Source organism: Nannospalax galili, unplaced genomic scaffold, assembly GCF_000622305.1.
Source record: "Nannospalax galili isolate Female #2095 unplaced genomic scaffold, S.galili_v1.0 scaffold291, whole genome shotgun sequence".
NCBI classification, from domain to species: Eukaryota; Metazoa; Chordata; class Mammalia; order Rodentia; family Spalacidae; genus Nannospalax; species Nannospalax galili.
Genome location: NW_008330588.1, coordinates 2,793,132 through 2,814,903, shown reverse-complemented (window position 1 = coordinate 2,814,903; position 21,772 = coordinate 2,793,132). Strand labels below are relative to the sequence as shown.

At 51.4% G+C, this 21,772-nt stretch overlaps 3 protein-coding genes across 4 annotated transcripts in view; all 3 read right to left on the bottom strand.

The window, feature by feature from the left end:
* Dmtn (dematin actin binding protein) overlaps nt 1-6,308 on the bottom strand; it is a 35,789-nt gene extending 29,481 nt beyond the window's left edge. The window contains exon 1 of the mRNA XM_017802604.2: nt 6,130-6,308. The gene's annotated coding sequence lies outside the window, so the exon portion shown is untranslated. The remainder of the gene's footprint in view (nt 1-6,129) is intronic.
* Nucleotides 6,309-6,550: 242 nt separating this feature from the next.
* Fgf17 (fibroblast growth factor 17) lies at nt 6,551-12,227 on the bottom strand. 2 transcript variants are annotated; one of them, XM_008850266.1, is made up of 5 exons: nt 11,750-12,227; nt 11,554-11,590; nt 8,720-8,897; nt 8,358-8,464; nt 6,551-7,346 (listed from the first exon to the last, which is right to left on the bottom strand). In XM_008850266.1, exons 1-5 carry the CDS (start codon nt 11,782-11,784, stop codon nt 7,053-7,055), a joined length of 651 nt encoding a protein of 216 aa, XP_008848488.1. In that variant the 5' UTR covers nt 11,785-12,227; the 3' UTR covers nt 6,551-7,052. The 2 variants fall into 2 exon arrangements, with proteins under 2 accessions (XP_008848488.1, XP_008848493.1); XM_008850271.2 differs by having other exon boundaries at nt 7,002-7,346; nt 8,720-8,864; nt 11,750-12,160.
* Nucleotides 12,228-17,406: 5,179 nt separating this feature from the next.
* Nucleotides 17,407-21,772, bottom strand: part of Npm2 (nucleophosmin/nucleoplasmin 2) — an 11,859-nt gene continuing 7,493 nt past the window's right edge. The window contains exons 5-8 of the mRNA XM_008850257.1: nt 20,851-21,011; nt 20,607-20,644; nt 17,539-17,572; nt 17,407-17,451 (exon numbers count right to left, since the gene is read on the bottom strand). Coding sequence (XP_008848479.1) covers nt 17,407-17,451; nt 17,539-17,572; nt 20,607-20,644; nt 20,851-21,011 — 278 coding nt within the window. The remainder of the gene's footprint in view (nt 17,452-17,538; nt 17,573-20,606; nt 20,645-20,850; nt 21,012-21,772) is intronic.

Below are 21,772 nucleotides of genomic sequence, written 5' to 3'. Positions count from 1 at the left end.
GATTTCTGTGAGATCAAGGCTAGCCTAGTCTATATAGCAAGTTCCAGGTCAGCTGGGGCTACAGGGAGACCCTGCCTAAAAAAAGAACCAAAACCAAACAAAAACCAGAAACAGACTATAGAGATATGGCTCAGGGGTTAAAAGCACTTATCACTCTTCCAGAGGACCCAGGTTTGGTACCCACCCACCCACATGGCAGCTAACAACCTTCTGTAAGTCCAGTTCCAGGGGATCTGATGCCCCCTTCTGGAACCATGGGCACTGCAGGCATGTGGTACACTTATATATGTAGGCAAAACACTCATATACGTTAAAAAAAAATCTTAAATAATCAAAAAATGATCCTTTCTCACCAGAGACTGGACAATACTTCCTCTTCCTACTAGACACTGGACACTTGCATCCAAAAACTCCAGAGCCATGACACCAAGTATGCTGCCACAAGACCACTACATTTGTCACTCAGTTCTCAACACCACTTTGCAGTCCCTTCCCCGACACAACATTAAGACCAACCTTCACTCATTCACCCAACGTTTCCAGCTAATTTTCTATGTAAGCTTTCAGTTACACCAAATTGATCTGTTGCTCCCCTTTCTCCATACATACATGTCTCATGTTCTCCAGGACTTACATTCCTACCAGTGACAAGTGGGAATCATTTTTTGTACTTTAAGGTGATTTGTATGAGCCTGTCCCCATCTGCCTGGCACATAGTTAGAGCTCAGTACGTTTTAGTTCCTTATTTAAAAAAAAAAAAAAAAAAAAAATTTTTTTTTTGAAACACTGTAGCCTCAGACATATACCAATTCTTCTTCCTAAGCCTCTCAAGTGTTGAAATTATAGGCATGAGCAACCACAGCAGGTCTTATTTCAAAAACTTCTTATCTGTTCTTTCAGGGCATCTTTCTCCTCCCTCTCTTTCTTTCTTTCTTTCTCTCTTCTTTCCTTCCTTTTCTTTCTATTTTTTAATTTTTAAAACATTTCATCTATTATTTTATTATATGTGTGTGAGTGTATTACCTGCATATATGTAAGTGCACCCATGTCATACAATGCCTGCAGAGGTCAGAAGAGGACCTTAGGTCCCTGGAATTGGAGTTACAGGCAGTCGTTAGTTGCCATGTGGGTGCTGGGAGTCAAACCCAGGTCCTCTGCAAGAATAGCCAGTGCTCTTAACCACACTGAGCCATCTCTCTAGCCCCTCTTACTCTTTTTGAGATAGGGTCTCATTTTGTGGCCCTGACTGGCCTGGAACTGGCTATGTAGACCCTGAGCTCCCAGAGATCTGCCTGGATTAAAAGCAGACACTACCATACTCAACATTATTTTTTTATGTGCATTGAGTATTTTGTCGGCCTGTATATATACTTTGTGTGGGCCTGGTGCCTGCAGAGGCCAGAAGAAGGTGCTGGATCCCCTGGAACTAGAGCTATAGACAGCTGTACGACACCATGTAGGTGCTGGGAACTGAACCCAGATCTTCTGCAATCAGTGTTCTTAACTGCTGAGCCACCTCTCCAGTTTGTTCTCTCTCTCTCTCTCTCTCTCTCTCTCTCTCTCTCTCTCTTTCTCCCTCTGGGTCTAATTATATAAGTTGCCCAGGTTGGCCTTGAGTTTGAAATCCTCCTGCCTCAGCTTCCTGATTCCTAGGTGATAGGATTACAGGCTTATACCACCACACCTAGCTTCCTTCTTATCTTAATTATAAGAGGGAGAGAGTTCTGAAAAATCTGATGAAAGAAGTATGTTAATCCCCCAATTAAATTCCAAGTGCCCTGAAAGTTCTACCTGGTCAATGTTTTTAATTATCTGAAGGATCAGCATAACTTGTATAATGAAAGGAAGACATGAATGAGTATTTAGAGTAACTTCTCAGAAACCCTCTTCCCCAAGTACACCAGAGGATGCTATTCCAAACCTGCCTGCATCTTGCAGGAAAACACAGTGCTGAGGAATGACTCCTAGGCTTCAGTTGGAGCATTCCCTCTGTACATATTTCCCCTGAATGCTGAACAGTGCTGGGTATGACAAATGAAAAGATTGTTTCTATGTTAGAAGTTCTTGCAGACCCATGACATGAACATATGTAACAATGGTATGGTATTGGCCACACTGTGGTATGTGTCAGTAGGCCACGGTAATTGAACTCCTGGGGAGATCACGAGCAGAGATGAGGGAGGGCTGAGAACCTTTGGCGCAGAGGAACCAGGTGCAGTCTGGGCTAACAATATGATAGAGAAGAGCTTGCTGCGCTGGAGCTTTGAGAACAGAGAGATAGAAGCCTGATGTGGTTGCTTAACCTGTAATCCCAGCAGCTGAGAGGCTGAGGAGGGAAGATTTCTGTAAGTCTGAAGTCAGCCTGGGTTACATAGTGAGTTCTAGGCCAGCATAAGCTACAGATAAAAACCCCGCCTCATGTGGTAGTACATGTTTTTAATCCTAGCACTTGGGGGGCTGGAGAGACGGCTCAGCAGTTAAGACCACTGGCTGCTCGATTCCCAGCACCCACATAGCAGCTAACGACTGCCCTAAATCCAGTTCCAGTGGATCTGATACCCTCTTCTGATCTCCAAGGGCATCGCACAACATGGGTGCACCTACCTACATGCAGGCAGTACACTCACACACATAAAAAAAAATAATAAAAATAAATATTAACAAAAATCCTAGAACTTGGGAGGCAGAGGCAGGTGGATCTCTGTAGGCCAGCCTACATAGGGAGTTCCACACTAGCCAGGGCTACCTTTTCAGACTATCTGAAAACAAGACAAAATAACCTGTCTCAAAGAAAAAGGTGGGGAGATGGCTGGGGCGACATGCTTGCACAAAGACTTGAGTTCAGATCCCCAAGATTCATGAAAAAGCCAGGCATGGTGGCACATGTTGTGACCCTAGTGCTGGATGTGGAGGGAGGGCTGAGACAGGAGATCACTGGGCTTGCTGGCCAGCCAGACTAGCAGAAATGGTGAAGTCTACGGTCAGTGGAGATCCTGCCTCAAAAAATAAGGTGGAGAGTGATAGAGGAAGACACCTGACTGATGTTGACCTTTGGCCTCTCCATGCTAGCAAGCATATATGTGCCTGCACACAAATAAATAAAAAATAAAACAAAAAATAGGGCCATTGAGATGGCTCATGGGGTAAAGGCATTTGCTATGCAAGCCTGATGAGCTGAGTTTGATTGCTGGCACCCACGTAAAGGTGGAAGGAAAGATCTGACTCCACGAAGTTGTCCTCTGACTTTCACACGCATGCTGTGGCACATGAACCTGCATACACACCATGCTGGCACCCACGTAAAGGTGGAAGGAAAGATCTGACTCCACGAAGTTGTCCTCTGACTTTCACACGCATGCTGTGGCACATGAACCTGCATACACACCATGCACACACACACACACACACACACGCACACACACACACACACACACACCTACACCTCAATAATAAAAAGGAGAGAGAGAGAGAAAAAGAGGGCGAGAACAAGTTGCTTGGTGAAGGGCAAGCATCTTGTTTTGTGGGTGTCTTGAAGGGTTGAACCAGGGCAGCTAGATGGGAGGCTTGAAAATCATGCTAGGACTTTGCTAGTGATGGGCCTGGGTACAGCTGTGTTCAGCAGGTCAGTGGGGACAGATGTATGATGTGCTGAAGGGGATGGGCAGAGTACATTCATAGAGATCCCAGGAAGGTCTGCTACGGGGTTTAGCTCTGGGCCTAGGAGAGAATGCAAGGCAGTGACAGCTGAGGAGTTGTTCACAGTTCGGGGTGACAGCATGAAGGGAGGAAGTCCATGAAAGAGCAAAAGAGCCTAGAGAAGTTTCTACAGGAGCAGCCAGGACAGAAAAGCTAGGGAAGTCAGGCAGGTTGACGTGGAAGCACTTCAGAAGGGATCAAGGCTGAGGACTGGAGCAAGGATTCTGGCTTGTTAGCTAGGAGGCCACTGGCATCCAAGGCACATGGTGAAAGTGTCACTTCACAGTAGAACCAGCTTTGTGGCCTATGATGTGAATGGACACCACTCCCAACTTCCTGCTCCAGCTCCTTCAGAGTTTAGAGGATAGGCTGGAGAAGGGAGAAAGATAAGATATGCAGGCTACTCGCATCCGGCAACACTACATCACACAAGACTTGAGGTTGGCCTCTTGCCTCCCTCTACCTTCTCAGGGTCCCTAGATGAGCTCATCTTACACCCACCCACCATCGCCCACCATCCCACCATCGCCCACCATCCCACTATCGTCCACCATCCCACCATCGCCCACCATCCCACCATTTCACCATCGCCCACCATCCCACCATCGCCCGCCATCCCACCATCGCCCGCCATCCTACCATCACAAGGGGCCTTTTTCAGTCATTTGCCTGATATCACTCAGGCTCACACTTGCTTAGATCCTTTATGCACCAGAAGCTACCAGGACTGCTGAAGTCTCTGTGTGGATATGAAGTCCACTAGAAGTTACTTTCCTACCACAAACTCCTGTATGTTAATGCCCCACCTAAGTTTCATCAAAGACCTAGTCTTTTGACTTCCCTCCCTGCCTTCTTTTTGGACAGGTTCTCACTCTGTAGGCCAGGTTGGACTGGAAAAACTCTTAATCCTCCTGCCTCAGTCTCCAGAAGGCTGGGTTACAGGTGTATGCCACCATGTCTAACTCTGGCTTCTTCATTTTAGTATATTCCATGTCAAATTGGTAGAGAAGGCCCCAGGATGTGAAGAATCATCCAGGGTAAGGAGCCTGCTTGCTGGGCAGAGGGACTAGGTGATGTGGTGTGGTAAGGATTGGGTTCCGAGCCCAAGCAGTGACCAAAGGCCAAAGCAGGTGTCAGAAATTAGGCTTGGGGCTCTAGGATGGGATGAAGGCACTCCAGGGGATGGTCCTGTTCTCTGAAACTGTACTCCTTCACCCTTTAACATACTCTGTCCCTGCCTGCCAGGCCTCACCTCAAAAAGCAAGAAAGGAAACAGTAAGGGCTTTCTGGAGCCGGCCCCCAGAGGCTTGTCTGTGCTGGGGAGGTCAAAGAGGGAGGGAGGGGCCAGAGAAAGGCCCAGAAGAAAGCCGAGGCCAGACAAAGGGCCCAGTCCACCTTTGAAGCCGTCTCTAACCCAAGAGGGAGGGTGGGGGTGGACCAAGGCCCGGCTGGGGGGAGGCCGTCTAGAGTCTTAAAGAATGTCTCAAATTCCTGCGGAAATCAGAGGGATCAGAGCCCCCCTCCCCAACACACCTCCTCTGTGTCCTCCTCCCAGCCCCCCCAAAGTCCAATCCTCCACACCTGGGGGGCCCCAACCCTTTGTCCTCAAGTAATTGCTGGGTGTTGCCCCAGTTTTAAAATCCCATTGAACTCGCCAGTTATCAGCTTCAGCCCCAGACCACCCGCCCTACACACACCCCACAAAACTACCCCCAACACGTCCCGCGGTCTTCACTAGGATTAAGGCTCTTTGTGATGGGGGGACAGAAAAAAGCAACCTGGTGAAAAGCAATTATGACGAGCTGGAAGGAGCACTTCGGTCCTCCCTCCTTGGCTGCTGCCGGCTCCACCTTTTAAATGGCCCAAGGTTGGGGGTCAGGCTCTGCTCCAGCCCCGAGTTGGCTTGGTCTGCCGCTGCCCACCTCCAGCTCCGACTAAACTGGCCCCCTGGCCCTACAACTTCTGTTCTTGACTTCTAAAGGCCATTATTGGGAGACGTGGGAAGTAGGGTTAGCTTTCATCCATTTCGTTTCTCTCCACAATACTCCTCCCCAGAAGGGGAAACTGAGGCTGGGGTCTCCATCAGAAGAAGAGGGTCCCAGATACAAGGGCAAGATGAAAAGCCAATGTACGGAAGGAAAAGGCGACTTTTATGGCCTCGGAGTTCCAGCCCCAGACACACCTGGAGGCCCCTGGGAAAGCCCACCCGAGAAGCTCGGTGGGGGCAGGGCGCCCTCCCTCTCCTGGGGACAATCCGGGCCCAGCCCGCCGCCCGGCCTCTAATTGAGACTTACTCTCAGGTGTGGCCCCCGCCCCCTCCCCCAGCCCGGACCTGGGAGAACAAGAGGACACATTCTCGTCCCTACCGGCTTCCGCTCGTCCCAGGCTTCCTCCCCCTGCCCGGCCCGCCTCACCGGAAAAAAGCAATCTTACTCCGAGCTAGGTGGCTTCGGGCCTCCGGCCTCGCTCCGGCTACCCCCGCCGCCCCTCGGGCCTGTGCCCCGCAGGACGCCCGCCCCGGCCCGGGTGCGCCTAGGGTCTGGGTTTTCTTCGTCCCACCAGGTAGCTGCGACAAAGCGATCCGGGGCACCGGAACCCGAGGAGGGAGGGGCCGCCGATCCCCAGGGCCAGGTCCCAGCCACCGGCTCCTCGCCGCCTGCCCCTGGGCACAGGGTCCCCGTATGGCGGACGTGCAGGCTGCAGCCACTGCACCTGCCGGCCCTGGTGCCCATCTGCCCCGGCTGGCAGCGGGTTCCCCCGTGCCGCCTGCACCAGCCACCTTGTTTGCAGTAGTGTTCTGTCATCTGATCACCCACCCCTCTTCAGAGGACCCATTTGCAGGAAAATGGTTTTATTCTGAGACTTGGGGTGGGGGTGCAGGTCTGGGGTGAGAAATGTGAAGAATGGTGGTTTCTATCTTTCCCTCTCTTATTTGGGGAAAGAGAACCAAAATTCCCTTCTTATTGTCTGGTCAGGAGTTTGGGTATTGGGGACAGACTGAGCAAGAGATTCTGGGAGGAAGATTTGGGGACAGCCAGCTCCGGGTAGTGTCTGCTTGGATTCTGCTGACTTGCCCACTTGTTTCAGGCATGGGACGCTGGCATTTGAGGTCAGGGAGACCCTAGGTCCTCTCCAGGGATCTGTCTGCCCTTAGCCTCAAAAGGCCTGTTTCAGTGTGCCATGCCCACCCTGGGGTACAGCAGTCTGGTCCCTTCCCAGCTGGGAATCAGATGCTTCAGGCCCTCAGGGTCTTTTGGGGGGTCCAGCTCCCCACCCTCAACCCCAGCTCCATCTTTGGATCAGTTAGGGAAAGGAGTGGGAAGGCTGCTGTTTAGGCAAACACCCGGCTTCCCTGACTACGTTTGGGGCTGGGGCCTCCGGGTGCGCTTGGTCCTGCGGGTGGGGGCCGAGCCCACGAACTCAAACTGCTTCTGCCTTTCAGCATGGTTGGGGAACGGCAGCTGGCCCTGGTAGAGGCGCTTGATGAAGTGGGCCTCTCGCTGGTTCTGGCGGCTTCGGGAGGCCTGGCGGGGCCGGCCCTGCCGAGTGAAAGCCATGAACCAGCCCTCGTGCCGAGCATTCTGGAAGGCTGTGTAGTTGTTCTCCAGCACGATCTCGGTGAACACGCAGTCTTTGCTCTTCCCGCTGGGCTGAGGGAGAGAGGGGCAGAGGGAGGGAATTTGTCTGCCCACCCTGGCTGGATTGTCTGTCTTTGGTCCTATTTTGTAGGACCCAGGAGGGAGCAAGGAGGCACTGGGCCCAAGGACTGTCCAGTGAGATGGTCGTTTTTGTTAATGAGGCACCGGTGGGCAATACATACAGGCTGTGCTTGGAGTCAGAGCTGAATTTAAATACAGACTTGCTGGTTGGCAGTTCCCAAGAAGCCTTGGGAAAGCACTGAACCTGTTTCCTTAGATACAGAGTAAAGATCAAGGCAATAGGCAGTTCAGTGCCTACCTGGGGCACTTGGCACATGAGGACTCCATGAGATCTAGGTGAAGGCTGTTGCTGGGTAGAGAGAGGGAGGCAACTGTATCTAATGAAAAGGGTGTCAGACACGGCTGCACACTTGACCCTATTCGTATTTTTACAGATGGGAAGTTGGATGGTACTTGGTGAGCAACAGCCAGAGCTGAAAGTCAAGAAAGGGCAATTCAAAAGGAAGTAGAGTGTTTTTTACCCACAGTGCTGGGTTCTCTATCAAGTGAGGCTTCACCAGTAGGTGCTTAGTGTTCATCTTGCTAGTTGGGGCACATGGACCCCACTAAACTGGGGACCACTTCTACCATATATGTATGCTCTAACTCTCAACCCTTATCAGCCCTTACCTCTCCACACAGGATGCCACACCACACATCACATACAACATCATGTAGTTGATAAAATTCTTCCTGATTACTCTGGGGAAATATGCCTTACATCAATCAGAGCCAGGACCCTCTGCCCTCAGCAGGTTAGGAGCCACAAGGATGTCTTTACATAGAGAGATTGGGGGAGGGGATGGTTTTAAGACAATAAGATCTAGTCCTGTCAAGCAAGAGTCCTGGTTTTCACCAGGTGAATTAGGCCAGCCACAGGAGTGGAGTATGTTGCTGTGGCCTTGCTTGCCCTCACCCCAGTAGGGAAGACATCTCTCCGCTGCCCTGTGTCCCAGGCCTCACCTTCCCGATGAGCTTGCCCCTCTTGTTCATACAGATATACTTCTCGCTCTCTGCCCCCTTGATCCGGACCCGGCTGCCGAACGTATCCGTCTCCACTATGAGCTTGGCTATGATGAGGGAAGGGAGAAAGACCTGTGTCCATCAGGGCTGCTGGCCCAGGGGTGTACAAGGAGCCTCCAGGCAGCCTGCCCTTCAAACCAGAGGGATGAGGAGCTATTCAGACCTTTAGGCCAATGGGGTCTCCTCCATGGACTTCCTCCTGTTTACCTCCTGCACCTCAAGCCCTGACCCAGGAGCTGGGGATAGACCAAGAGGCCAGGTGAAGCAGGGTACAGTGGCTTAGGGTGAAGACCAGGACTTACCGAATTTGTTGCCGTCCTCAGCGGTGGCGGAGATGCGACGCCCGGTGACCTGCACGTGCTTGCCACTGGTCCGGCTGTAGAGCTGGTACTCACGGATCTGCCGCCTGCTCAGTTGGTCAGTCATGGCACCCTGGTCCCTCACGTACTGGTTAAAATTAGGAGACGGGTGATTCTCCCCCTTTGCGGTTACCAAGGGAAAAATAGTGTCAATTTGCTTTGGACAACACCACCACTGGTCCATCTGGGGAGGAGGGTGAGGAGGTAAGTGGAGTGGGGCTGGCCATGTGCCCTGCAGAGTAGAGGGTGTAAGGTGAAGACTGCTTGTGGCCATGACCTCTGGGCTCTGTGTTTACCCAGGAGCAAGGGACTTATGGCTACCCAGTCTTGGGGAACACGGTGAGACAGCATAGATCTGTGAGCAACTCACGTTGCAAGAAGGAACCTTCAAAGTCATGGTGTCCTGTCCCCATGATCTATGGAGCAGGTGCATGGGGCACACAGTTCATAGGCAGAACTCCTTTCCCTTCCTCTGGGGTCTTGGCTCTATTAATCAGGACCACCAGATTTACCCCACTGGCCCTAAAGGTCCCAGCCCCAGCACATAGAACAGATAGTTTGTTAGGTGCATTGAGTTAGAATCAATGGAAAATATTTTTGGGTCTTGTATGTCCTTATCCTTAGTGTCCTGGGGGCTCCAGAGAGAGAGAGAGAGAGAGAGAGAGAGAGAGAGAGAGAGAGAGAGAGACTGTCTTAGCACAGAGGGAAATCAGTGGCTGCTTTCATGGTCTCCTGCCTGCCAGTGCGTTACTTAGGTGTTTAGTGGCCTTCTGCCTCCCATTTTGAGGAGCCATTTCTACCCATGTTGTGCATCAAGCCTGTCCAGTTCCATCTCCATACTGGGGCTTGCCTTAACCAGCCTTATCCTGAGTGGAAGAGAAACCAATTACTTCCTGCCCTTTTTCTTCCCTAACGTGCCCACCAGGGTGACAGTTGCCAGCTGCTGGTGATAGTCTTTAACTCGACAGGAAAGTACACCTCATTTTTATTTCTTCACATGAATCCCCCAGGCCGGTGTGGGGACAACCCTTCCTTGCTCCTAATTCCCAGTTTTCCATCAATAATTATCTTGGGCCTGATCCCAGCCACCAGGACCAAGCTAGAGCCAGACCCAGCTCACCATGTTAGGGGCCACTCTCTCCTAGGCAGAGAGGAGTGGGAGATATCAACTTGGAGGAGCGGAAAGTGAAGGAGTAACCAACCTCAAGGCACGAAGTTTAACCTGCTCAGGGTTAGCCCTTCCATCCTTCCATCATTACCCATTCCCAACCCCAGTTCATAAAGACCAGAAGTTGCCAGGGCCCTGGAAGGAGAGGAGTATCTTTGGGACCTGCCCTGCAGCCCACCTAGAAAAACTTGAGGCCAGCATTTGGGGGTGGGGGATATGCCGCTTGCCCCTCACAGGCCTCCTTGCCAGGGGTCCATCTCAGCCTGAGCCTCCTGGCCCAGGTTCAGGCTGTCCGCCCCTCTTGGCGGGCAGCCTCCTCCTGGCAGTCTGTTCCAGGTCAGGGGCAGATAGCGGCCCCCCCAAAGCCCCCTCCTCTCCTTGTCCCCCTTCAACTCTTTCACAAAAGTAGCCCACGCCCCCCCATAGCCCACAGCCCACAAGTCCCTCTCCCCACAGGACCTTGCCTGTTCCTTTCATGTTCCCGCTGTGGGGGGACCTCCCCTTCCACCACCGCAGACAGCTGCTTGTCAGACGGCCCCTCAAGCATGGCTGTGGTTCAGCCTGCTGCCCCCCCTCCCAGGGGGGTAAGGGGGCACTTCAAGGGGGAAAGGACAGCCTTGCCACCTTCCCTGAGTCCTGAATGGGGCCTCAGCCAGGCCATAAACGCCCAGGCCAGCAGCACCATTGTGCTAATTCCCCTTCCAGAACAGGTTGGGCCCACCCCCAGCCCCCTCCCTGCCAGGCTGGGGGCTTTCTTCTTGCTCTCCCTGGATGTGTGAAGCAAAAGGCCTGGAACGGGGCTAGAGCAAAAGGGGGAAGGAAAAGGGGGGTGTTGTCTCTCTCCCACCCCCCCACTGCTTCAAAGGCAGCCCCTTCCCTCTCCAGAGAAAAGGCATTTACCTTCAAAAAAAAGTCCCCAGTGGATGGGAAGAGAAGCAGGCCTCCGGCCTGGGAAAGCCAGGCGATCTCTCCCCAGAGCGGTTCTGGACCAGTGCATTTTAATAGCTGCACTTTTATGGAGGATCACAAAAAAGGGACAGAGCCTCGCACTGGGGGCTGAGGCTTGGAGGTGGGAGGCGGTGTAGAGAGGTAAACCCGGAATCCCATCCCAAACAAACCTCTGGGCTTGACCTGAGTGGCCTACAGGCAACAAGTCATCCCACCTGGCTGGACACTTCAACTGCGCCTGAGACCCTGGCCACCCATGGATGACCCAAACATGTTGGCGAAGGTTGGCAATGAGTGGACCAAACAAGTGGTTTGGCACCAACCAGCCCTTCAGGTGCTTTCAGGCACAAACTTCACCTGAGCTATCCCCTCCACTGGCTTCTAACTGACCCATGGCTCTAACCCTCAAGTCTTAAGTGCCCACACCATTAGCCTTCCAGGAGCCCATCGGTAAGGGATAGGAGTTGGGGTGGGGGTTGTTGGGGAGGCCTGAGATACAAACCTCAGTCTATTTCCCATCCTGCGGCAGCCTGTTCTCCAACCTGCCTTGTTGACTAACTCTCCAAACCTCAGTACCTGTTGGGCTGGGAGAGGCCAGCACTACTTCCCCTCCACTGAGGTGGGGTGGGAAAGGTCGGAAAAGCTAAGCAGGGGTGCTTACCTGTGTTTGACAGCAGAGAATCAAGAGCTGCAAGCACCTGTGTGAGGAGACAAGGCAGACCCAGGTGTGGGCGCCCCAGGGCACACCCGTCCCCCACCTCCTCCCAGCTCGACAGCCCGGATGGGAATCCCCGGGAGGTAGGTCTGTCCTGGGGCTGGAAATGGCAAAAGAACTCCAGTCCCAGCAGCACACTTACAGAGTAAGGTTGGGCAGCAGGCGGGCGGCTCCCATCGCTGGAGACACTTCTTGGGGCGGTTGCCCCTCTGCCCCCCAAACTCAGGAGCAGATGTGGGCAGGCCCCAGGGGTAGAGTCCCAGAAAAGCCAAGGTCTCTAGGAGCCACAGGATTTCAGGGGGGAAAGGAGAGGGAGGGGAGGAGAAGGAGGCTAGCGGAGGGGGAGGAGGGGAAGAGGGCCTAATTGGGATACTGAGGTGCGAGGTGTGCACCTTCCCAGCCAGTGAGACTGCGAAGCTGGAGGTGGTGGGGGTTGAGGTACTCGAGCCCTCGGGCTGCCAGCCTCGGGAGGGGGTCCCCGGACGCAGGGGATGGAGCTGCGGGAGCGTCTCTATCAGGAGGCTAGTCCCTGCGATCTCCGGGTGTGTTCCTGACCCCGCGCGGACCTGCTAGGCTCGGTGAAGTGCAGGGCGCGGGGCAGACACCAGGGAGGGAGGGCGCTCCCGCCCTCAGGTTTGTGGCCTCAACCTCATCTCCCCAAGGGTGAGCCGCAGGTAGAGAGCTGGGGCTGGGGTCGCGAGTTCTGGCTCCGGGTGGGAATTCCCAGAAGCAGCCTTAAAAGGAGGAGCCTCCCTCCAGGGGGCAGGGGTGGGCTTGGCTTGAGCGGCTGCTGGCTCGGCCTCTCTGCTGTCACCTTGCCACCGGGAAGGAGGGGTTAAGGCTGCCATGCCGGGCGACAAATAGTGGGTGCAACAGGTTGGGGCCAAAGGAGTCAGGTGTAGGTAGCTAGGGGGTCTTGAAAGGACCCCAACAGCCACGAAAGCTGGCTTGAGATGGAGATTGGAAAGGCCTTTGCAGTCTCCTCCAAGAAGTGGGACAATCACTGGAGGAGCAAATGAAATAACAGCATTGAGCAGACTTGGGAATCCCCAAGATGTTCTGGGCCTCATTTGGGGGCTGAGACCCAGCCCCACTCTCCCCATCTACTAGTGTCCCCTAGCAGTTTCCTGGTCTGCAATGCCCACTAGTATAGACACACGACCTCCAGTCCCACATAGGTGGGTCCCTAACCCAGATATTTACTACCGCAGTTTGCCGAGGAGGAAACTGGCAGGGGGTAGGTAATTTCCTCGGAACAAGCCAGCTGGTAAGTGGACCAGCCGGTTTTCCAGAATCCATGCTCTTTCTGTTAACTGGAATTGTGGTCGGGCCCTCCAGGATCCCAAGCCTCAAGGGATTCATTTTAAGGGTCCTGAGAGGCCTTCCCGGATTTTAACATGTTAGATAGCTGAGGTCCTGAAAGCTGGTCAGCAATCCTCTCCCCCCAGGGAGGTGGATGGTGGTGAAGTGAAAGGGGGAGAGTTTTGGGGATCACCAAGGGCACCCCAGTCTCAGAATGAGCTCCAGCTCTGGGCTCCAGGGAGTTCTTAGGGCAGAACGGATGTGCATTTATTTACCTTTTAAAGAGTTGAGTGGGAGGGTGAAACTCTCACCTCCAGGTTCCCTCTCACCTCCCTGAGCCCCATCAATCCACAAAGTGGTCTGCCACCCTGCCACACACACAAACAAATCAGCAGACCCCACCCCCACCCAAGGGCTTTGCCCAGCTCTGGCAGGGGATAGGCGAGCTCCGCCCTCTGCCGACTCAAAGTGTCACTACAGGGGGCCTGGGAGTGGGTTTTCAATAGCTGACTTAGAAGGTGGGGGCTGGGGGTGAGGGAGAGTCTAAGGTTTTGGAATAAAATTTAAAGAATGTCAAAACTGGGAGTTGACTGGGGATGTAGCTTAGTTGGTAGAGGGCTTGCCTAGCATGCATGAAACCCTGGGTTTGATCACCATCACTGCTTAAACTGGGTGTGGGGGTTCATGCTTATAATCCAATACTCTAGAGGTGGAAAGAATCTGGAGGATCAGAAGTTCAAGGTCATCTTTGGTTACATAGGAAGTTTGAGGTTAGCCTGGGATGTGAAACCTTATCTTTAAAAACCTGTGGAAACTGGAAGGCAACTATCTCATAGCTAGTTAGTGTGCAGCTGGGCCAAGGGGCCAAGGAACCAATGCCCAGTACAATGCAGAGTAGCAATGTACACAGCCTTCTGTTCTCTGAACAAGCTCCAGCTGTCTCACCTCCCAGCCCTGATGAGCACACTCTGAATCCTCACGCCCCATTTCCATCTTCCACATTCTTACCACCATTTGCAGCTCATATAAGTCTTTCCCAAGGAACCCCACCCCCACCCCTTACCTTCCCATCAGACTCAGCTCTGACTTGATTCTCTGGGAAACCTTTGACCTCATTCCCACATCCCCACCAGCTCCCAGGTCCACCTGGCCTCAATCCCAAGAGTCAAGTAGGCTCACAGGTAAGAGGGCACAGATACATGGAAGGGACAGCTAAAGCCTTGTGATTCCATGGTGATCAAGATGTCAGCTGAAGTTGTCATACTAAGGTGTCCCTTGGTGCTGGTCACTTTGTGCCTATTGGGGCTCATTCACCAAGGGACAGTGGGAGCTGCTCAAGGCTTCTGAGCCTGAGTACCTGGTTCCTGTCGCTGTGGAGAGGGCTTGTCACTGGCCAGTTCTCAGTCCAGCCTGGGTCTCCATGGTAACAAATGCCAGCAGTCAAGCTTGGCCTTGAGGTTGAGCCAGGGGCTGGTGCTAGGGGTGATGGGGGAATGGCAGGGGTCACTTGCTTTGTGCCTTCTATGTCTTTGGCTTCTTGTCCCTTGCCATTTGACACTTTCAGGTATGGCTTTCAGGTTTGCTCTCTTACCTTCCTGGAAGAAGCAGTAGTGGAGCCCAAGGGGGCAGGCAGCAAGTGTGAGGGGATTTTCATTTTCTTATTTTTTTATTATTTTATGAGTATGAGTGTATTTCCTGCATGTATGTAAGTGCATCTGTGTTGTGCAGTGCCCTCAGAGGTCAGAAGAGGGCGTCAGATCCCCTGGAACTGGAGTTTTCTAGTGGTTGTTAGCTGCCATGTGGGTGCTGGGAGCTGAACCCGGGTCCTCTGCAAGTATAGCCTGTGCTCTTAACTGCTGAGCTATCTCTCCATCCGTTTTTAAAAATTTTTAGACGTAGTTTTTTTTTTAATGTGTGTGAATGTTTTACTTGCATGTATAGAAGTATACCCATGTCCTGCATGACCATGCTGGCCTAGAACTGGAGCTACAGATGATCATGAACCACCATGTGGGTGCTGGGAATCAAACCTGGGTCCTCTGCAAGAAAGCTAGTGCTCTTAACTGCTGAGCCATCATCTCTCTAGCACCCGATTTAAAAAAAAAAAAAATTGAGAAAGGGTCTCATTATGCAGACCAAGCTGCCCTTGAACTCAGAGATCTGCCTGCCTCTGCCTTCCAAGGATCTCAACCACTGAGCCATCTCTCTAGACCCCTGAATTTTTTTTTAGGCTAGGTCTCACTATGTAGCCCTGGCTGGCTTGGAACTCACTATATAGATTAGGTTGGCCTCAAACCCACAGGGATCTGTCTGCCTCAGTCTCCTGGGTGCTGGGATTACAGGTGTAACACTTCAGTCTGGATATGATCTCTGTTCCCTCCTTTGCCTGGACCTTATAGGCTATGTGAAAGCTCTGATTCTGTGGTCCCAAGTTCTCTTTTATAAAAAGGAAATGATTATTATCATGTCAATTGCGACAAAGGTGCCAGGTGGAGGATGGGGGATGGTGACCTTGTATTTGGTTTGGGCTCAGTTTACTTGAACTTTGGCAGACTTTCTCCCCTGGTGGATCTGGGGAGGAGGGAAGGGAGAAAGGGAAGACTCATTAACATTTGGGGGGCAGGGCTGCAGGAGGTGCTAAACTAAGGGAGAAGTGGTGATGCTCTTGTTAATCCCCACCCCCTAGTGCCAAGTTCAACACCCCCCAGCTGGGCTGTCTCACGCTTAGGCCTCAACAGCCCAGCTGCTGCAAACAGAGCCCACCTGCAGATGCCACTGTCAGCACCACCGGCTTCTGTCCAGCCCATCCTTTTCCTGTTGAGACACCAGAGGGTTAGGGCAGGGGAGGCAAAGGGCAGCCTTAGAGATGTAGACCGATATCTATGCCATTTGATCCCCTACTGTAGGCCTGCAAATCCAGTCAGATGATCACTGATCTGTTGAGCACCCCCATGTGTGGATCAGTGTATTCGCTGAGTGCCCCTGTGTGTGGAACTGTGAAGCCTTGCCTAGGGCTGGGGGAGGGAAAACATCCCTGCCAAGTCTGCACTTGGCTCTGAAGAGGCTTCCCCCACACAGAGGACAGCACTCTAGCCCCTGCCCCATTTTATACAGACTTCCTGTGCACTGGCTCATCTTTCCCTCGAATCAGCAGACTGGTCAAATTCAAGGGCTCTGAGGGCAGATTATCTGGCTCCTCCCCTCTGCTGTGTGACCTGGTGCAAACAGTTTAACTTCTCTGTGCTTCTGTTTTCTCCTTTGAAAAGTGAAGCTAAGAACACCCACCTCAAGGCATGGTTGTGAGGATGAAAGAAGAGTCGGGGGACTGCATGGACCGTGTGGGCTTGTGGCTACTTGTGCCATGTTAGCCTCTCTTTTGGCCAGACCCTTGGAGCCCAGTCCTGCCTGCCTCAGGTCAGCTTGCTTGTCTTCCTTTAAAGCATTTGCCACGAACTGAAAGTATGGTGTTTGGCCTTGTTTTTCCACTAGACTGCAGGCCACTTGGCCCTATATGCTGTGGCTGACACCAGTGAACCAGGTTGAATGAATACCATCTGCACCGAGGGCCAAGGAGTAAACAAGAGTTGAAGCTGGATCTCAACCTTCCCATGAGGGTATTGAAAGCCCTCGGACCTCCTGTGACCCTCATGTGGGGGTTCTGGGCAGCTCCTCACTGGCCATCTTCAGGCCTAGCCTACAGGGATGCTGAAGTGTGGCAGAAATCCAGCACAGGTTCTGTGGACACAGCACCCTCCTAGGGAGTATCAGTACCAGGGCCACCCCTCAAGGAAGAGGCTCCAAAGCCACCTCAGCAGGCCTGAGGAGGGCGGGCAGCCAGAAACATGCAGTGCTTATTCACCTTGTTTTCTAACTGTTGGCTGGCCTTACCCTGTCCCATGACTGGGCCCTCTCAAATGTCATGTGGGGCTCAGCCCCCTAATAGAAGTAGCCTAGGTGTCCTCTGAAGGTCCCGTCCTCTGTTCTGAACCTTTGACAGCTGCCTCACAAGAGCAGGGGAGGTAAGCAGACTGGAGCTAGGCTCCGACCCAGGCCCTTCTGGTGGCAGAAGCTGCTGGGGTTCTAGAGGTCGGTACCTGTAAACCTCTCATGACCAAAGAGAATTAGTCTCCCCAGCCCCAGCTCAGCTGTGGACTTGGGGCTGAGGCCATATCCCCCGCCTTCCCTCAGTGTCCAGTGAACCCAGAAGAGAGGAAGTAGCCCATGGGTGGATTGCTGGCTCCAGCCTGCCCTCTGCTGGGCACATGAGCTGGCACAGCAGCAAGGAGACCTGTCCAGGGAAAAGGCAGCAGAAGGTTCTGACCAAGCAAATTTTATTGTGGCTCTGCGCATACTTTCAGTCTTCTTCTCCCAGGGCCTCCTGAAACTGGAGGGCTTGGGTGTGGAGACTCAGGTAGAGGGGCCAGATGGAGACACCTGCACCAAGCCATAGCTGGGAGATACCCTCTGTTGGACGCAGGAGAGGCCATCATAGGTACCTCATTTCTTGGACACCAGCTTCTTAGGTTTGAGTGTAGATTTCCCCTGTGCAGACAAGGGAGGGCTTCAGTCTCCAGTCTTCCCTGCCTGGGCAGCCTCTCCCAGGGCCAGCCCCAGCTGCTCTGTGCTCACCTTTTTCCAGGGGCTCTTGTCTCTAGTGCTGGGCCTGGAAGAGGGTGGGGTTAGCAAGGAATAGGGAAGGGGTAGGTAAGAGCTCAACTTCATGCTATAGTTGGGCCCTCTGGATTCCTGTATGAGTGAGAAGAGCTGGAGCCGTTCACCTAGACAGGTGGGCTGGTCCAGAGGGGTGAGCTGCCTGCCTGGCCCTCACCTGGGCACTTCCATTGCTGCTCTGCTTCTGTGTGTGTGTGTGTGTGTGTGTGTGTGTGTGTGTGTGTGTGTGTGTGCGCGCGCACGTGCACGCACGCACTGCTGGGAATTGAAGTCAAGCCCTTACATAGGCAAGCACTCTACCACTGAGCTTTATTCCTGGCCCATTTTTTAAATGAATTTTATTTTTGTGGTGTGGGGGAGCGAACTCAGAGCTTCTTGCACACTAGGTGAGCGCGCTGCCTCTGAGCTACAGCCTCAGCTCAGCTTCTCTCTTGTTTTCTTCTTAGACTTCCATTTGCTTTCTTTCAGTTATCAAAAATACCCTTTTCATGATGGGAGGGGAGAAGGGTATTAAAAGGGAGGGTTAGAGGAGTTTGAGGGTGGGGACAGGCTCAACATACAACATATATTTAAAATAAAATTTAAGGGGCTGGAGGGATGTCTCAGTGGTTAAGAGCACTGGCTGCACTTGCAGAGGACCCAGGTTCCGTTCCCAGCACCCACATGATGGCTAACAACAGTCTGTAACTCCACTTCCAGGAATCCAATGCCCTCTTCTGACCTCTGCAGGAATTGTACAATGTGGGTGCACTTATACACATGCAGGCAATACACTGACACACAAAAATATTAAAATAAATACAATTTAAAATGCTAAATATTAAAAAAATTTTTTTTGATTTGACCCCTAACAAAGGGTCTCACTTTTAGTCCTGACTGGCCTGAATTTGCTATGTAGACCAGGCTGGCTTCCAACTCACAGAAATCTGCCTGTTTCTGCCTCCTGAGTGCTAGAATTAAAGCTGTGTGCTACCATGCCTGGCTTTAAAAAAAGATTTTTTCATTATAAAAAATTCATCAAGGGGGCTGGAGAGATGGCTCAGAGGTTAAGAACACTGACTGTTCTTGTAGAAGACCCGGGTTCAGATCCCAGCACCCACATGGCAGCTAACAACTGTCCGTAACTCCAGTTCCAGGGGATCTGACAGCCTCTTCAGTCCTCCACTGGCATTGTGCGACATGGGTGCACTTACTTACATGCAGGCATAACACTTAAACACATAAAACAAAAATGATAATTAATAAAATATTAAAAAAAAATTCATCAAGCGCATTTCACGTAAAGTAGCAATAGACGGGGCTGGAGAGAGAGTGCAGCAGTTAACACTGGTTGTTCTTGCAGAAGACCCAGCTTCGAATCCCAGCACCCACATGGCAGCTAACAACTGTCCATAACTCCAGTTCCAGGGGATCCAACAGTCTCTTCTGTCCTCTGTGGGCATTGCACGACATGGGTGCACTTACCTACATGCAGGCAATACACGCATACACATAAAAATAATAAAATATTTTTTAAAAAATAGCAATAGACAAGAGAATAAATTACTTATGGTTTTCTTCCCACCAATATTAATATTTTGTAAAACTTTTGGCAAAGCTATTTCAAACCTATGTGACATGAAATGAATATGTTTCAATGCCCTGTTCTCTCTTAACTCCAGCCCTTTCCAGATTGTTACGTGCTATCAAGGGCCACATACGTTCCATTCACTGTGCACCACAGTAAAAGAAAAATAAACGTAGATGTGACATTGGCCAACTATACATTGTAGGCATTTAAAATGCTTCTGTTTTCAGTAGTGTTTGAATAGTGCCACTAAGTTTCTGAGTGCATGTCTTGAACTGCATTCCTTCTTAAAAAATTTTTTATGTGTATTTGTGTGTGTCTGAATGTATGTAAATGACCCATGTTTATGCAGTGCCTGGGGAGACCAAAAGAGGGCATTGGATTCCCCCTGCCCCCCCACCCCAACTGGAGTTACAGGGAGTTGTGAGCTGCCAGGTGGGTGCTAGGAATCAAACTTGCAAGAATAGTAAGTGTTCTTAGCCAGGCGTGGTGGCGCACGCCTTTAATCCCAGCATTCTGGAGGCAGAGGTAGGTGGATCTCTGAGTTCAAGGCCAGCTTGGTCTGCATAGTGAGTTCGGCCAGCTGGGGCTACAGGGAGACCCCATCTCAAAAAGATTAAAAAAAAAAAAGAGAAAGCATGAAGCCAAATTTAGGCAAATAGGTACATAAAAGATCTCTTCCTCCTATGATATATTTTTATATAAAATATATGTAATATATGCAATATATAATATAAATATATCCTACACAGGAAGTTTATTATAGCCTCTGTACACTTGCTCTCTTATCTATTTCGTGTGTTAAAACGTGCTCGCCAAGCCACACATGGTAGCACAAACCTTTAATCCCAACACTCTGGAGGCAGAAGCAAGTGGATTTCTGAGTTCAAGGCCAGCTTGGTCTGCATAGTGAGTTCCAGGACAGCTGGGGCTACAGGGAGACCCTGTCTCAAAAAGAAAAAAAGAAAGTGTTCTTAACCACGGAGCCATCTCTCTAGCCCCTAAACTGGGTTCTTTGGAAGGAATTACCTTAGATGGAGTCATGCTTTAAATTTAAAAGATATTTTCATGCTTTTCAAGGGTTGTACCAACTTCCAGTGCTACTGAATCTGTTGTATGCATGTGTGTGAACACATGAGTTGTACCATATTTCCCAGCATTATCTATCTCAGAGAAAGAATTTTGACTAATGTAGCTGGGCCTGGTGCACAGGCCTGTAATCCCAATTACTAAGGAGGTTGAAGCAGAAAGATCCCAAATTCAAGACCTGCTGGGGCTATAGAATGAGTTCGATACCAGGCTGGGCAACTTGTAAGACCTTGTCTCAAATGAAACAAAACGCCAAACCAAACACACTGTAGCTCAGTGGTACAGTGCTTGCTTAGTATGACAGAGGACTTGGGTTCAACCCTGAGTAGTGGTGGAAAAAAATGGACTAATTTAATATAGGGCCAATTACCTCACTATATCTTCCTCTTCTTTTTCCAGCTTCTTTTTCTAGGAACAAAACCCAAGCATTATGAGGAGAGTCAGGTTGAGGTCCAGAGCCAGAATACTCCTGAGTCCTAAGCAGACCCAGCTGAGACTTGAATTTAGGGGCCTTGGCCTGTCCCAGATGCCCAAGTTGGGGGCCCTGGCTCAAGTCCTGGTACTCAGTCTCTCTGAGATGCTGGGGCAGCATCCCATCTCATTCCTCTCCCCACCTTAGCTGCACTCATCTGCTTCTGGGGAGCCAGCCTTTTGACTTGTTTGACAGGGGTCTCCTCTATTGACACATCCTCATCATCATCCTCATCATCTTCCTCTTCTTCCTCCTCCTCCTCCTCTTCTTCCTCCTCTTCTTCCCAGGATAGGTCTGGAATCTCTGCAATGGTGTGGGAAGGGTGTAGAGGTAGGGCAAGGTGGGGGAAAACTTGACCGTTTGAGCTATGGGGTTCATGTCTATTTACCTTTTTACTCCAAGTGTGGCCTGAGGGAGCCCTGGGGTTGAGAATGTTTGCCTACCTTCTGTCTGTAAAAGGCCATTATCTTTTCTGTCCTTTTCCCCAAAGAAGGGGCTGGGGTAAGGCAGGGGATGGAAAAGGTCCATGGAGGCTGGGGGAGGTAGGAAGAGGCAGAGCAGGAGGCAGATGTGTATTGGGAACTGGCAGAGATGAGGCTTAAGACAGGCAAGCAGGGGAGGAGAAGGGAGAGGATAAAGATGATGGGGGTCATACTGAGGCTTGTCCCTCAGAGGTTCCTATTTAGAGATATGGTCCCCAGTGTTGTGTGCTGAGGTGGAGGGAACCTCTAAGAGGTGAGGCCTAATGGAAGGTGGCTGGGTCTGTGGGCTCTGCCCACACGGGAAGATTAGTGCTAACTTGGAGTTCAGAGTCTGTGGAACTGGATTGCTCCATAGAATGGGTTGTTATGTAGTTCCACTTTCTCAGCCCATTCTCCAGCCTACTCTTTAAAAAATATATTATTTTTATTATATGTGAATGAGTATTACCTGCATGTATGTAAGTGCACCTGTATTATGGAATGCCCATGGAGGTCAGAAGAGAGCACTGGATTCGCTGGAACTGGAGTTACTGATGGTTAACTGCCATGTGAGTGCTGGGAATCGAACCCAGGTCCTCTGCA